At 33.9% G+C, this 14542-nt stretch overlaps 3 protein-coding genes and 1 long non-coding RNA gene across 4 annotated transcripts; 2 read left to right on the plus strand and 2 right to left on the minus strand.

Moving 5' to 3' along the window:
* Nucleotides 1-4078: 4078 nt before the first annotated feature.
* Nucleotides 4079-4883, minus strand: LOC147923063 (uncharacterized). Its single transcript, XR_015589430.1, has 2 exons — nucleotides 4606-4883; nucleotides 4079-4429 (listed from the first exon to the last, which is right to left on the minus strand). It is a non-coding gene; the product is annotated as an uncharacterized LOC147923063 (long non-coding RNA).
* A 4078-nt stretch (nucleotides 4884-8961) lies between these two features.
* Nucleotides 8962-10137, plus strand: LOC104763550 (putative F-box protein At4g17565). Its single transcript, XM_010486907.2, has one exon. The coding sequence runs from the start codon at nucleotides 8962-8964 to the stop codon at nucleotides 10135-10137; it is 1176 nt and encodes a 391-aa protein (XP_010485209.2).
* Nucleotides 10138-11215: 1078 nt separating this feature from the next.
* LOC109130541 (uncharacterized) lies at nucleotides 11216-12000 on the plus strand. Its single transcript, XM_019240199.2, has one exon. It carries the CDS (start codon nucleotides 11221-11223, stop codon nucleotides 11701-11703), a length of 483 nt encoding a protein of 160 aa, XP_019095744.2. The 5' UTR covers nucleotides 11216-11220; the 3' UTR covers nucleotides 11704-12000.
* Nucleotides 11609-13931, minus strand: LOC104761861 (uncharacterized). The gene is made up of 8 exons (XM_010485006.2): nucleotides 13677-13931; nucleotides 13489-13566; nucleotides 13045-13113; nucleotides 12599-12956; nucleotides 12343-12513; nucleotides 12209-12258; nucleotides 12078-12126; nucleotides 11609-11977 (listed from the first exon to the last, which is right to left on the minus strand). Exons 1-8 carry the CDS (start codon nucleotides 13884-13886, stop codon nucleotides 11745-11747), a joined length of 1218 nt encoding a protein of 405 aa, XP_010483308.1. The 5' UTR covers nucleotides 13887-13931; the 3' UTR covers nucleotides 11609-11744.
* Nucleotides 13932-14542: the final 611 nt, after the last annotated feature.

The following is a 14542-nucleotide window of genomic DNA, read 5'->3' on the forward strand; positions in this document are numbered from 1 at the left end:
ATTGCTTTTGAGTCATATTACAATGGAGGGCTGTTTTCAATCATTACTCATATATAGAATAGTATCTTATTATATAAAAGTTGGTTCTCAAAGTTAATAACTCACTTGATCGTGATATGTATTAATTTTAACGGTTAAATCTCCAAGTTAATAATTCATCAGATCGTGACACATATCAATTTTAACGATCAGAAATCACAGTTTTCAAGCTTGGTAAAACGATGCATAAAATAATCATAATCTTATTATATTAAAAAAAACTTTGTTAATCCTAAAAGAAAAAGGATTGTAAATATACCCCTCTATATAAGCAAATAGATGATGACGTATTTTTTACCAAACAAAATAATTTCGATTAGCTTTGTTTTTCTTGGTAAAATTTTTTTCTTTGTTTTTTATTAACCTTTGGTTTGACACATCATTGTTCTTAAACAAGTCTCGAATGCAATTTGTTTGTTATCTAATCGAAGCAACTATATAAAAAGATTCCTAGATATTACCACGTGTTTTCATCGTCGTTTTTTTGAATTTTGTTTCGTTTCTTAATTTCATAATGCATAATAGGCAATCTTTGACTTTGAAGTGTTAACAAAGTTTCTTATGCATAATAACTAAGGTTTTTGGGATTAACAAATTTTTCACGGTGTTAGTATTATTTCTATTAATTTGCGGAACAAATAACATAAAAAATAAGATGAATACACAAATGCAAGATAACAACATAGATAATATAACACTAGATCAGCTAAACAGAAAGCGTTCTTATCGCCGAACGATAATACGTCTTACAAGAAAGTGGGAAGCAAGAAATTTTTAAAAAAATATTAAGCTCATTGGAATAATTTTTCTCATAAAATAGAAAAGAGATTAAGGAAAATATATAGAAAATTATTAATTCTAAAAAATGTAAATACTCAATCTTATTATATAAAGTTTGATGCTAAAATTACTCATTAACAAGATCGTGACACATGTCAATTGTATCATTCAGATGTTGACATATGTCAATTATAAAATTATTAAAAAAATTAAAATAAAAATGTAAAAATTCAAAACCTACAATAAAGAAGTTTTATATAAAAGTAAAACAGAGAAAAGAAAACCTCAATTTATTTAAAATCTTTTAAAAAAAAAAAAATCTTTGTAAACTTCCAAATGTAAAACAAAACTATTAAGAGTTTTAAAAGTATTAAAAGGCAATTATAAGAAAATTATAAAATTTAAATAGCTTTAAAATTTAAAATTATTATTATAAGGAAATTATATATATATATATATATATATATATGTATATATATCATAAAATTCGAAATTATAATATAGTTTGTTTATTTAAAATTTAAGTTGCTAATTTTACAAGAAAAATGATTACTTTTTATATAAGATAAAAAATGATTGTAAAAATATACAATTACTGTTTCTAAAAAAAATGTATATACTCACCTTCACATAAAGAAAAGATGGTTGAAGTTAAAAAAAAAAAGATTATCTCATATTTTTTTCACCAATCAAATAATTTATTCAAAAAGACTGCTATTGTGATATATAAGATAGGAGTATGTAATATTAACATATGTGTTTTTTTAACTATAAAAATGTTAATGTGAATATAATAGGTTATTTAATGTGTTCATAAGATAATTTTTTGGGAGTAGTAAAGACTAAAGAGTATATTTTAACATTAAAACATATTTGTGTGTACAAACACTTTTAGTGGTAATATATATATTAGATTTATAAATGGATATACATTAGTGTATTACAGCAAAAAAAAAAATTCTATAACTAAAAGTTTATCTCTTTACTTTTATACATTGTTTTTACTTATGAAAAGAATTAAATATATATTCTTTGTTAAATTTAAATTTATTTTAATAACTTTGAACTTATCTACAACTATTTTCTTTAACTAAAAATATATTTATTTACTTTTGTTTTTCAACCAAACAATAAATTAAAAGGAAATTCCTCGGTTAGTTGTCCAAGCCGAAGGGAAATAGTTTACAAAAGAAACTACAGAGATAAGAGAACGCGAAGCACGGGCAAGACAATATGCCTTCGTATTTGACGCACGCGGGATCCAAGAGATATAGAATAGTGGGAAGGACTCCAGCGAGTTAAAGTCATCGAGCATGTTGGAGAAGGACGACTAATCTTTAGGGATTGCACAATAGTGAGTAATTCAGCACAATCAGTCTCGAAATGTTGACAAGCGATCCCTGCAGCACGTATCTGCTCCATGACCGACAACAACGCTTCTAACTCCGAATGTAGAGGGGAGGGGCTCCGTCTTAAACCCTTTGCCCCCAACAACAAGGTTCCCTTCTCACCAACGCAACACCACCAGCCCAATCCTGAATGCATATTGGTTGCTTTCCAAGAACCATTAATCTGACAACCAGGTGAAGAAACCTGGTCATCCGAAGACGGAGATAGAGCTGGCATGACCGCCGTAAAAGAGAGCGCCTCTTCCCAGGCTAATTTATCGCCCAAAGCCTGAGCAATTATATCATTCACCTCGATCTCTAAACTTTGAAAACTTTTTTATTTATGGTCTTCCAGATTGCCCATAAATTCTATGGTAATTGAAGAAGTTAATCAGGATCACCCTGTTGAGAGGCATCCCTCCAGAAAACAAAATCCAAATTCGAGTACACCGACTCATATGGAAAACTCTCTGACGAGACCAGAGTCGGAGATAAATCTCAAACTTCACACGAGCGAGGACATTCAAAGAAAACATGATTAATAGTCTCAACCGCAGAGTCGCACCATTTACACCAAATATCTCATTGGATAACTCCGTATATCAATTTATTTTTATAGATAGTTTTTACTTACTAGAAATATTTATTATATATTTTTTTCTTAAATTTAAATTTATTTTAAAAACTCTAAACCAGCACATCGGGCGGGTCATAATCTAGTTCATTAGTAAAACATGATATTATATATATAATAAAAACTGTCGATGTTTATGCAATATTAGGGTCCAATTATGATATTATAATGTTTCAAATTTTTGCCTATTTTTATCTTGCTAGAAAACAACCCTCAAACTAGATTTGTACATAGGTACAATTTTCGGTATTATCCGAATATATAACGATAAATCTGTTCTTTTAAAATGTTTATGATTGTTATAAAGCATATTATATGAATATATATATATATATATATATATATATATATATATATATATATTCAAAAATTAATTTGGCAAGTATATTCGAGATGTCAAAAAAATATATTCAAAAAGATATATGAAAAAATATATTAAATAGAGTATCTTCACAAAGATATATATATATATATATATATATAATTAATTATATGTAAAATACGCAATATAATTTGTTTAAAGAAAAAAAAAAAGAAATATTAAAAAATGTTAATGGTACTTGAAACTTAAAAAAAAAGTCATATTTCGTATATGAAAAGGCCCAATAGGTAGCAAAAACTCACCGATAAATAAAGCCCAGGACAGTGGTCGGTGGTAGGGGTATAATGGGAAATAAAGCAAAGGAAGATAGATTCGTTGGCAAAATCGTTCAAGCGCATTGTTTCTTCAACGTCAAGCAAATCTTGAATCTATCTCTTCCATGTTGGGAAATTGAGAGCCCCAAAGCGATTCGTCTGCTATGGAACACCATCACCAAGAACATGACAGATTCGATGGAATTCAGTAGTGTGTTGGATCTCTTGATGCACGACGACGACGGGGGATCAAGTCACTACAAGAAAACATGCTATTTGTGACTCCAAATATCATCCCAAAATAGTCACAAATATGCTATATACGACTACTTTGTGACTATTTGAGATGGTCGTTAAAAATTGGTCGCAAATTTTCATGGTCCCAATATAGTCGCAAAATACCGACTACTATGTGACCTCATTTTATAGTCCTAAATTTGCAACTATGTTAAGACTCTAATATGTAGTCATATATTAGAGACTAATTTGTGACGTATACCTGTAGAGAGTTTTTTGTGACTCAAAATAGAGACTAAATTTTGAGGTCATTTTAAGTCGCATATTACTCACGTTTTTGCGACCAACTTAAGAAGAAAAAACAAAAAAAAAAGATTTATTATATAAAAGAAAAGGAAATCAAAAATAATTTTATTTGTAATTATTATTACAAACAGAAAATACAATATATATATCTATCTGACTATATCTATATATTAGCATCATCGACCGGAGCGACGGAGAACAAAACGGTGGTAGTGGCTGGTAGTGGCCGGAGACGGAGATGCGGTGGCCGGAGACGTCGATACGACAACCAGAGTGTCGGTGATGCGACGCTGGAGAATTTGAGATGTATTGGTGGTGAACGGCCCAAGCACCTTCAACGGTGGTCCTCCATTTCCAGTATCACCTATGTCGTCGTTTGATACTTATTCTTCAGATCTACCGATGAAATCTAATATACAAACCAAAGAGATAATTAAAACACATAGGAATTCCCTAGATGTATCTCAGTAAAGATGTGTTGGGAAACTAGATCTAAATAGCAAAACCATTACAAGCTCTAATCTCAAGCAAATACACATATATATAAGTAGATTGAGAAGGATATTGAGAGAGAAAGAGACAAACTTGTTTCTGTTTCCACCATCTTCACCGACGCAGTTGCTGTACTTTATATGGTGGTCGGCGTAGAGGCAGCGTTTGGCTCTGCCCATGAAGACTTTGGTATCATCTGAGTTTTTTTTAACGATTTGATTTTTCGGGTTTGTCGATTTCACTTGATGAAGAGGAGAAGGGGGCTAAACCTAGAGATTAGAAAAGAGGAGAGAAAGAAGAAGGGAAACAAACAAAATTGATTTACTAGATACGATGAAGAGAAAGGAAGGAAGAGAAGGGAAGGAAAAAACAAAGATGATTTTTGTCCATTGGATTAAATCTATCAACGGTAGATAACACACCAAATGATAATCCTTGCCATTAAAGATTAGCCAATGAGATGTTTTCTTATTTATTTATTTTTTCCTTTAGGTAAATTATGGTAATTTGCCATCATTTTGTCTCATAATTTCGAAACTAGGAGTTTAGGATTTACAAAGTATTAGATTTAAACCATCTTCTACATAATTTGTTGTTTGCAAAGATTTTAATTAAAACATGTAAAATTAAATTTCTAGAAAGAATATATAAATGTATTAGTTAAAATCAATGCAAAATGGTTAACTCAACATATTAGTCATTCAATAGTTTTAAATTATATTTTTCAAATCCCAAGGAGTTGTTAAACCGAAGCAAAATAGTCCCAAAAATCGTAACAAATTAGTCACAATAGCGTAGTAACATAGTCGTAACATTTTTCAGTTGCATTTTCGTCACAAATAGTGACTCTTTTGTGACGTAATAGTATGAGTCACAAACCAATATTCTAGATTTATTAACTTTGAGATCTAAATACAATAATCGTAAGACTTAGAAGCACTTATAGTCCAATTGTGAACTATATCTTTAATTTTAAGAGGTAAAACAATCATTTGGTAAGTTTTTTTCTAACTTACATAACCTTACATTAAAAACCTATGTACCATCTTCTACATGACTTGTTGTTTACAAAGATTTTAACTAAAACATCTAAAATTAAAATATTTAGAAAGAGTATATAAATATATTAGTTCAAATCAATGCAAAAATGGTTAACTCAAAATATTAGCCATTCAATATTGTCAAATTATATATTTGAAAACTTGTGTAAACCATAGAAAAATTAAAGTTTTAGTTGTATAATAATGATTCACTATCTATAGTAGTTCAAATTAACATAGAAACCTTAGAACTTAACATATTGGCAAATCTCAATTGATAAAATATATAAATGAAACCGCGAGGGTCACTAAATGGAAGCAAAATCGTCACAACCTCAAGTTTTAGTCGCTAATAAGTAGCATATATGTAGGTAATTTGTGACTGATTTGTAACATTCTGTATATTTAGTCACAAATGTGACTCTTTTATGACTCTCTATTCTTAATCAGTCTCATTTTGTGACCTTTTTGAGACGACTACCTAATATATATCACAAAATAAAAATCTTGATTTCTACAAATTATGAACAAAACTGTTTATATAAATCACTCATGAGCACTCTACTAGTACATGTAATAGTAAGATTTAGTAAAACTTAGTTTTGAATTTTTTTCTCTATTGCAACACATTCTCATTAAAGAACATGTAACACTTATGATAGATTTAGAACTTATAGATGTTTAGTTTATAATCATTGAAATTTAAGACTTTGAGAAAGTTATTATTGATAAAGTCGAGCAAAACAAAGAATAAACATAAAACTAAACATGTAAATGAATCTCAAATATGAAATTTGAAGTTAAAAATATCGAGAGTGGGTAAACAGTCTTCAAGGAGTAGCTAAATAAGGTGTTAGTCGCAAATTCTTCAGGTGTTAGTCACAATAGCGTCGCAAATATGTTGCTAAAAGGTAGCAGAAGAGTGGCATATTGACGTAGTCCTAACAGCGTGGCAAATCAGTCGCATATTGTGACGTTTTTGAGACTACCTAATATACATCACAAAACAAAAATCTTGAATTCTACACATGATAAACAAAACTGTTTATATAAATCACTCAGGAGCACTCATAGTAATAGTAAGATTTAGTAAAACATTGATTTCATCACTAAGTTTTCAGATTTTTCTTCATTGCAACACATTCTCATAAAAGAACATGTAACACTTAAGATATACTTGGAACTTATGAATGTTTAGTTTATAACCATTGAAAATTAAGACTTTGAAAAAGTTATTATTGATAAGGTCGAGCAAAACAAAGCATAAACATAAAACTAAACATGTAATTGAATCTCAAATGTGAAATTTCAAATTAAAAATATCCAGAGTGGGTAAAAAGTCTTAAAGGAGTAGTTAGATCAGGTGTTAGTCGCAAATTATTTAGGTATCTGTCGCAATCTCGTCACAAATTGTGACCACTTTGTTACTAAATCAGGGTAAAAATAAAGTTGCAAATAAGTCCTCAATATGCGACGTTTTTGCTACTATCATTACCGACTAATTAACCGAGTCACATAGTAGTCGCAATTTGTGACCATTGTGCGACCAATATTTATTCTTCGCGAATTAGTCCTAATGTTGTCGCTAATTTGAGACTCTTTTGTGACTTATATCTTTCGTCGTTAATAAGCGACGTTTTTCCCTCCAATTATTTTGTAATCGTTGAATCGTCACAAAGTAGTCTCATAAGAGTCGCTCTATTTTGCGATCAAAAAAATAGTCACAAACTGGAGTCCCAAAATGCATGTTTTCTTGTAGTGAGTTGCAGAGACTTTCTCAAAGACGACGACAGCTTCTCCGCGGTACGGCTGATTATACCGGCCATCGACAAAAACTGTTGTGACTATGGATCATCAGAGTCAATCTTAGATGCTTTTTTTGAGGCGCTCGGCGTTTCTAAACCCGAGTCTTCCGCCAGAATAGCCACGATGAAGGCTGAGGTACAGTTAATTTCTAGGGTTTTTTCTTTTGAGGTTGTTTGTTCTTTTTCTTTTTCTGATTGGGTTTTGTTTTATATGTATGTATACAACTAAGCAAAAAGGTTACTCCTTCTCCTCGGATCACCGTCAAAGATGTTAATGAGTGTCCTATCTAGACAAAGTGGCGGACAGGTTAGATCTCTTTTAATGAATCTTTTGATAATTTTAGGAATGTTAATTTTATTGTTTAACGGGACTATGCATCAAACCATCACAACATTTAGGAATCGCTTAATCTCTCTGAACCCTTTTAGGAATGATTTATGTCCTTGTTTCACAGATTCTGTGGAGATGAAACACATATTGGGAATCATGTTGCATAGAGTAAGTGTACCCAAATGGTACACTGATCATCTTTTGCCTAAGTCACGGAACATATTCAGCCTTGCTTCCGTCAAAATTCACAGACTCCTACGTAGAAGAGAGGAAAGTATCACTTTTGGATGGAGATATAGAGTGGAGGAGGCAGAGTCATCATAACACTTATCATCTACATTTGGAGACAAAATTTCACAGTTTCAAGGACGAGGCTGTGAAAAAAATATCTACCGTCTATGATAAAGCTTCTTCATCTTTGGAGCTATGGATCTCCACCACTGCTAGAAAACATGAGGAATTTGGAGAAAGATTCCCTCTCTGGACCTTTCTTAATATTAAAAGGATGTCACCCTTCAGTCCTAAGATTAAGCATTTTGTTAACGAGTCTTCACACCCATGGGATAGATTTTGTAACGACTTGAATCTACCAAAAAAATTTTGTACAATGATGGTACATGGCCAACTCATGGGATAGATTTATATTAGAGATGCGACGGATTTGGGCCATATTAAACTATGGTTTAGAATGAACAATTTTGGACCATATTAGACTATGGTTTAGATTGGACGATTTAATAGACCATGATAATTTAACTTAACAATTATAATACTCAACGTATGTTTAGAATGGACGGTTTTAGGCCATATTAGACTATGGTTTAGATTGAACGATTTAATATACCATATACTAATTTAACTTAACAACAATAAAAATCAACATATGTCCGCTAATTGAGAGATTCTGGGTTTTAGATGTTTTGTATACTCTTAGTGTGCTTTTTTATATAGTCAAAATAAGAGACATTTAAGTAGAGGTAAATATTTTTGTTTATTTTTCAAATTTGATTTGATTGTTTGGATTGGTTTAGTTCGGTTTGGAATAAAAAAAAAAAGCGAACTACTAATTCAAATTAAATATCAAATTTCTAGCCTTCTAGGTTAGATCTCGGCGAAAACTTGGTTTGGTTTGGTTTGTTTCGATTTTAGTTCGGTTCGGTTATTGAGAAACCGCTGTTTCTGAGGAAAATATGGATTTGCCCTTTTTCTATTTAAGCTGTTATTGGAAGGCATCTCTTCGCGACGTCCACCGGAAGGCGGATCGAAAGTACCAATGGAATTGGAAAGCCATCAACAGAGCCAATTTCAGCAAGGAAGAAGTGAAAAATGCACGCCGTACCCTAACCCTAAGAGACAAAAAGTAGAGGAAAAAGGTGGAAACTGGTCGAATCTTTGTCAGGATTTGCTTCAGATGGTGTTGGAGCGTTTGAACCCCAGCGATTTCGATCGAGCTAAGGCTGTTTGCTCGGCATGGCGTTCTGCTTCAAGAGAAACTGCTCGAAAACGTAATCAAATCCCGTGGCTGATCCTCTTCCCTTACGAGAGATCTTACATGAATTCTTGTCGTATGGTAAACCCTTTGGATAAAAGTTTGGTTTACAGAAGTCGAAATCTTGGTGTGGAGTTTACGCAGATTCGGTGTATTGCCACTTTTGGTAGCTGGCTCCTCATGTTTGTCCACCATCAAACAAAGCTCTACATTCTAAATCCCTTAACCCGCGAGAGGATCAATCTACCTCCTCTGGAATCCCTCAAAAGCGACGACGACGACCCCTCTGAAGTTCTGGATCGTTTGTGGAAGAAATCACTATCTGATTTGATTGGCTACACGGAAAAAGCAGTGTTATGGGTAGACGAGAGAAGCAAAGATTACTTTGTGTTTTGGTCGCGTATGCCTTGTCCTATCTTCTCCAAGAAAGGAGACGACTTTTGGAGGCTGTTTCCTTATCTCAGTACTGGGGTACTCGACCTTGTATACAAAGGCCACTTGCTCTACATCTATACTCTGATGTGCTTCATTGAGATCTACGATTTCTCTGGAGACTCTCCTCTCCCTGTCACTTCTCGTCCATATGCCTGGGTTCCTCCTCGTTGCTTGTCCTCCCATTCCTATGTATATGCCAAAAGGATTGCTGTTACTACATCCGGAGAGGTTCTTATGGTCAGATGCTGCGACATCAACAGCTTCTACGTCTACAAGATGAACCATGCCACCGAAAAATGGGATCAGATGGCTTCTTTGGGAGACCAGGCTTTGATCTTCGACCTTGGAATAACTGTCCCCGCCAAAGATATTCAAGGGATCAAACCTGACTCTATCTATTTTAGTGGTCGTAGTTTTGGCACCTATTACATATTTATTTTCAATCTCGCGACGCGCAAGGTGGAGCCATTTATGTCTTACACTAGCAAGTTCTTTGATGCACGATGGTTCATCCCAAATGTCTGACGTTGAACAAGAGTTTTTTTCCTCTTTTTTTTTTTCTGTTTTATATATATATATATATATATTTGCTTTGGAGTTGCTAATCTATCTGTAACATTTCTTTGTTACTTTTATTTTTTTTGTGCAAAGATATCACTTCATTCATTCAATCAATTAGATAAGAGCTTACAAAGCATAGCCTTTTTTGCCAAAAGGCAAGATTGAAGAAAGCGATAGATAAATGTGCCCTTGTTTCATTACATGACCATGATTGGTCTTAGACACGAACCCTTTGATTGCGCCGTTTGTCGTAGATGCAACCATGCGTTCCACGTTAAGCGCAGCGATACGTGGCTCCTCACAAACTCAACATGTCCTCTCTGCAGGGGCAACCCTCCTCCTTGCCCTCACGGCTTCGTCTTCCCATATTGTTCTTGCTCATGAATGATGAATCTGATGGTGAGAGCCCCCAAAACTCCTATTCGCAGCTCAAGTTATCCGGTTTGGATGATGTCATTCAGGTGACATATCGGGTGAAAACGATGGAATCGTTAAGCCAGAGAATGGTGAAAGATTTGTTCTCAATCGTTTAGGTTTATGGTGAATCTGAGCGGCTTCAATGATGTTCACGGGGGGAGCATGATTGTTTTGTTGGTGACTTTGGATACTAATAACAGCCCTTCTTTTACGAGAAGATTTTCGTGTTTTGATCTGTTCGGGAGCGACAGAAGATTTCAAATTCTTCTTCCTATGCGAACCCTCTTATCTGACGTAGGACTCAAGTTTCTTAAGAATTTTGGAGAAATGTTTTTGACCTACTACTGTACTTGCTTTCAATTGGTAAAAGAAAACGGGCTTAATTGGGTCAACGTGAAGTTGCATTCTTGTAACCCCTCCTCGGCCCAATTAATTTATCCATTTGACACATATACACGTATTGGTTGAACACAAACCAAGCGAACCAATTCTGAAATTTAAACAACAATAATGGCATAAAGTATGCAAGGCGTCCGTATAAGAAACGAGGACCACAAAAACAGATACATTGAACATTAGACATTGCAAGGATGGATTGGCAGAGACAGGTTCAGTGGTTATGGACTTGATATGGGTTCCTTGTCTCCTTTTTTCTGTCAAAACATTTTACAGACAACTTGGTTTCTTCCATATTGGTTCCATCCTCAATGTCTCTCTCTATATATGGCTTTGTTACTTGTCTCTAATCCCGGACCCGGAGTGAAACAAGTGATGAAGATGGTGGGGTTCCAGAAGCTCAAGCATCGTCGTCGCAAGGGACGAAAAGAGAAATCCAAGTTTCGCGAAACTTACGCCCAAAGAAACCTCCGGATCCTTCGAAATATTGTACCAGGCTGTGAAGAGATCGAGGACGAGGAAGCCTTGTTTCGCAAGTCAATCGAACATGTTATGCTTCTCAAGTCTCAGGTTACTTTACTTAGAAAGATAGCTCATGTATGTGGGGGTCTAAAAGAACGTAAGTTCTCAAGTTGTTATGCATTATATTATAAGATCAAACGAGAGATACATAAGAAACAGAGGAGGAGATACATAAAACATGGCCAAGAAAAGTAATATTACATAGAGAAAAAGGATGAAGAAGACAGAAGAAAATTTCAGTTTTTGTTGTAAAAAGTGAGATCGTAATTTGTACGTAAAGAAGAAGAGAGAGTGAGCATGTGTTGGATCGTTGTGACCCATGTCTTGTAACGACTGTAATCATCCGCCATGTCTAGTTTGATATCTCCTCTGTTCGTCCTCAGGACAATGAGATAACAAGTGTCCTCTATGTTGTTGTCTTCGCTATCCGAATCCTTGTAAAGTTCCACATGAACATTCGTCACAATACCTTAGCACACAACAACAACAAAATATTAATTGTTTTTAAATCATAGCTTGAAAGATAAGTAAAGCTAAACAAAAAAAATATTGAGAAGCTAGCTGCATACTTTGTTTATTAGTCCTGAGTAGGTTATGTTTCTTCATTTTAAGAATCACCTGTGAATAACAAACCCCAAGATTATCAATTAGTAGACGTAATTAGTTAAAGATTAATGAGTAATTAGAGCCACGTTTAGACCTGTCCGTCTTTGTTTAAGACCATAGACACTGTCCTAGCCTTGAAATCCCCTGTTTCAACCCAAAGATCACTTTAGTTTCTCCACGAAACAGAGGAGTTAAACAAGAGAAACAGAGGATTTTAATTTTAAATACCATCTGGTGTTTCAACAAAGAGATCGGTTCCTTTAGCAAGTATGGATGTGTTCTTGTCGAACTCAGGAGGCAAGTAAGAAGAGTCTTCAATAGGCAATACAGGCGCAGAGCCGTTCAATCTATTTATCTTGCAACCTCTTCTTGCTTTCAGCGTCGCAGCACCTCTCAATGCTTATTTTACCAAACACCAATGTCTCAGAAACAGAGCATTCCTTGTATAAAACAAAAATAACCAAAAGCTTTATCTTCTTCTTACAAGTTGTAGCTGAGGCAGTGAGAGTGAGTATCTCACTAACACTTGTTCCGGTCATGGCGGAACCAATCATTGTGCTGAGTTGATCTCTGTTTGCTCCCATTGTCTCCGCCATCTGCGCACACTGTGCTGCCACTACAGCCGCCGCCGAAGCCACAGCAGTCTCTCTCGTGCTCGGTCGAACGTTTCCGCTATCTTTTCCGGCGTTCTCGGAGGCTACAGCGGCAAGAGCAGCGGCTAGACCAGCCAAGGACACGGCAGCGTGGACTTCAGCTCTCTGTAGCCTCACTTCTTCCTTTCGTTTCGCTTTTATCTCTTTCCACCACTTCTTTATCGACGGCGTAATCTTCCAGGGAAGTTTCTGCAAATCCCATCATTGTTTGATTTAGAAAACCAATATTGTTGATTTGAAGATCAAACCTAAACCAAATGGCCAAAAGGGTTTTTACAAGTTTCTTGCGGAAAAAGCCTTCATAGCTCAATTCCGGGTGCATTGCTTGTTGCATCCATATCCATGACTGTTCACATCATTCAACAAAAACATATGATCATATATTATTATTAGTCTCTTTAATTTTTATTCGCCAAATAGATGCAAGTCATTCTATTATGTACCATTTTTTTTTTCGTATATCTAAAATTCCAATAAATAGCAGTATAACCATTCGGATCATATATAAAATATTCATTACTTCATCATTTCGTATGTGCATCAAATAAACCTAAAAACACTTTACAAATGAAAAATAAAATGAAATGAATTTTCAATGTTTAAACAATATTAAGTTCATATAAAGATCACATGAGAACCCCCAAACAAAAGATATTATTTTTACAAGTATATTTGTAACTGTTACTATGATCTTTGTAAAATCTAACATAATATGGTTTACCTTCACATCACTAGTTTTCCAGGAAGGTAACGAAGGCTTAAAATCTGGATCGTCCATCTTCATACTCTTATCCATCATCTACTTTCAAAATCTTTATAAATTAAACCCTAAACAAAACTAGTTGAAGAGGAATTCACTTATAAAAATAAAATAAAATAAAATAAAATAAAACAATATCTGTAACTTACAGCGCAAGAAACAGGACTCGAGTCGCCTTGAAACTTGGCGATCGATGTCTCGACGGGAACAATGGAACGATCGTAGAGGATATGGTCGGGCTGAAGCGATTGAACAGCGAAATTACACCATTCGCGAGACAGAAAGTCCATAGTGTTTGGATGTGCCTCTGAAGGCGATAGATTATGCTCTGTTGTCGTCAATGCTAATGATAGTTCCATTGTTTTTTGTTTTTTTTTTTCTAGATTCAAAGATTTTGACGTTGAGAATATGTTGATTGATCAAATATTTATGTAATGGTATGAAAAAAGGAAGATATTAATTATAATTTTTGGTGTGGGTTCTACCTTAGAATTATTTTTTAAAAAAGGTTCGATGGAGAGCATCATTTCCATGGGTGGGAATGATTTGGGCCATGATCAAAGTGATTATCGTTACACAATTTATTTGTATATCTAAAAGGATATATGGAGGGGTTAGTCTGATCAACTCAACTTTCTGTCAAATTGGTAATTAGGTATCTGTAATAATGTCGATTTATCATTAGTAATACTTTTGAGTTTGATTGGTTATAGTGGTACTCATTGTATTGCATATTGTAATATTAAATTATCGATTGCAAAATTCTGCAGAGTTGCAAGTTTATTCAACTAATATTTTACTGATTTAGTAATAAAACTAAAATGGATTCCATTATTTCGCGTCGATGCATGAAATCCAACGTCGAATTTTTTAGTTGTGGTTTCCGAATGTTGAAAATATAGTAATTTGTTTTGTAAAGAAAAAACTAGTAGTTAAGCAAACAAACTATGAATAACTTTGGTACAGTGTTTTGGTTCAGATTTCTTTGAAAATATCAATAATGTTACGTTGAGAG

The sequence above is a fragment of the Camelina sativa genome, chromosome 18, assembly GCF_030686135.1.
Source record: "Camelina sativa cultivar CO46 ecotype springtype chromosome 18, ASM3068613v1".
In the NCBI taxonomy this organism is placed as follows: domain Eukaryota; kingdom Viridiplantae; phylum Streptophyta; class Magnoliopsida; order Brassicales; family Brassicaceae; genus Camelina; species Camelina sativa.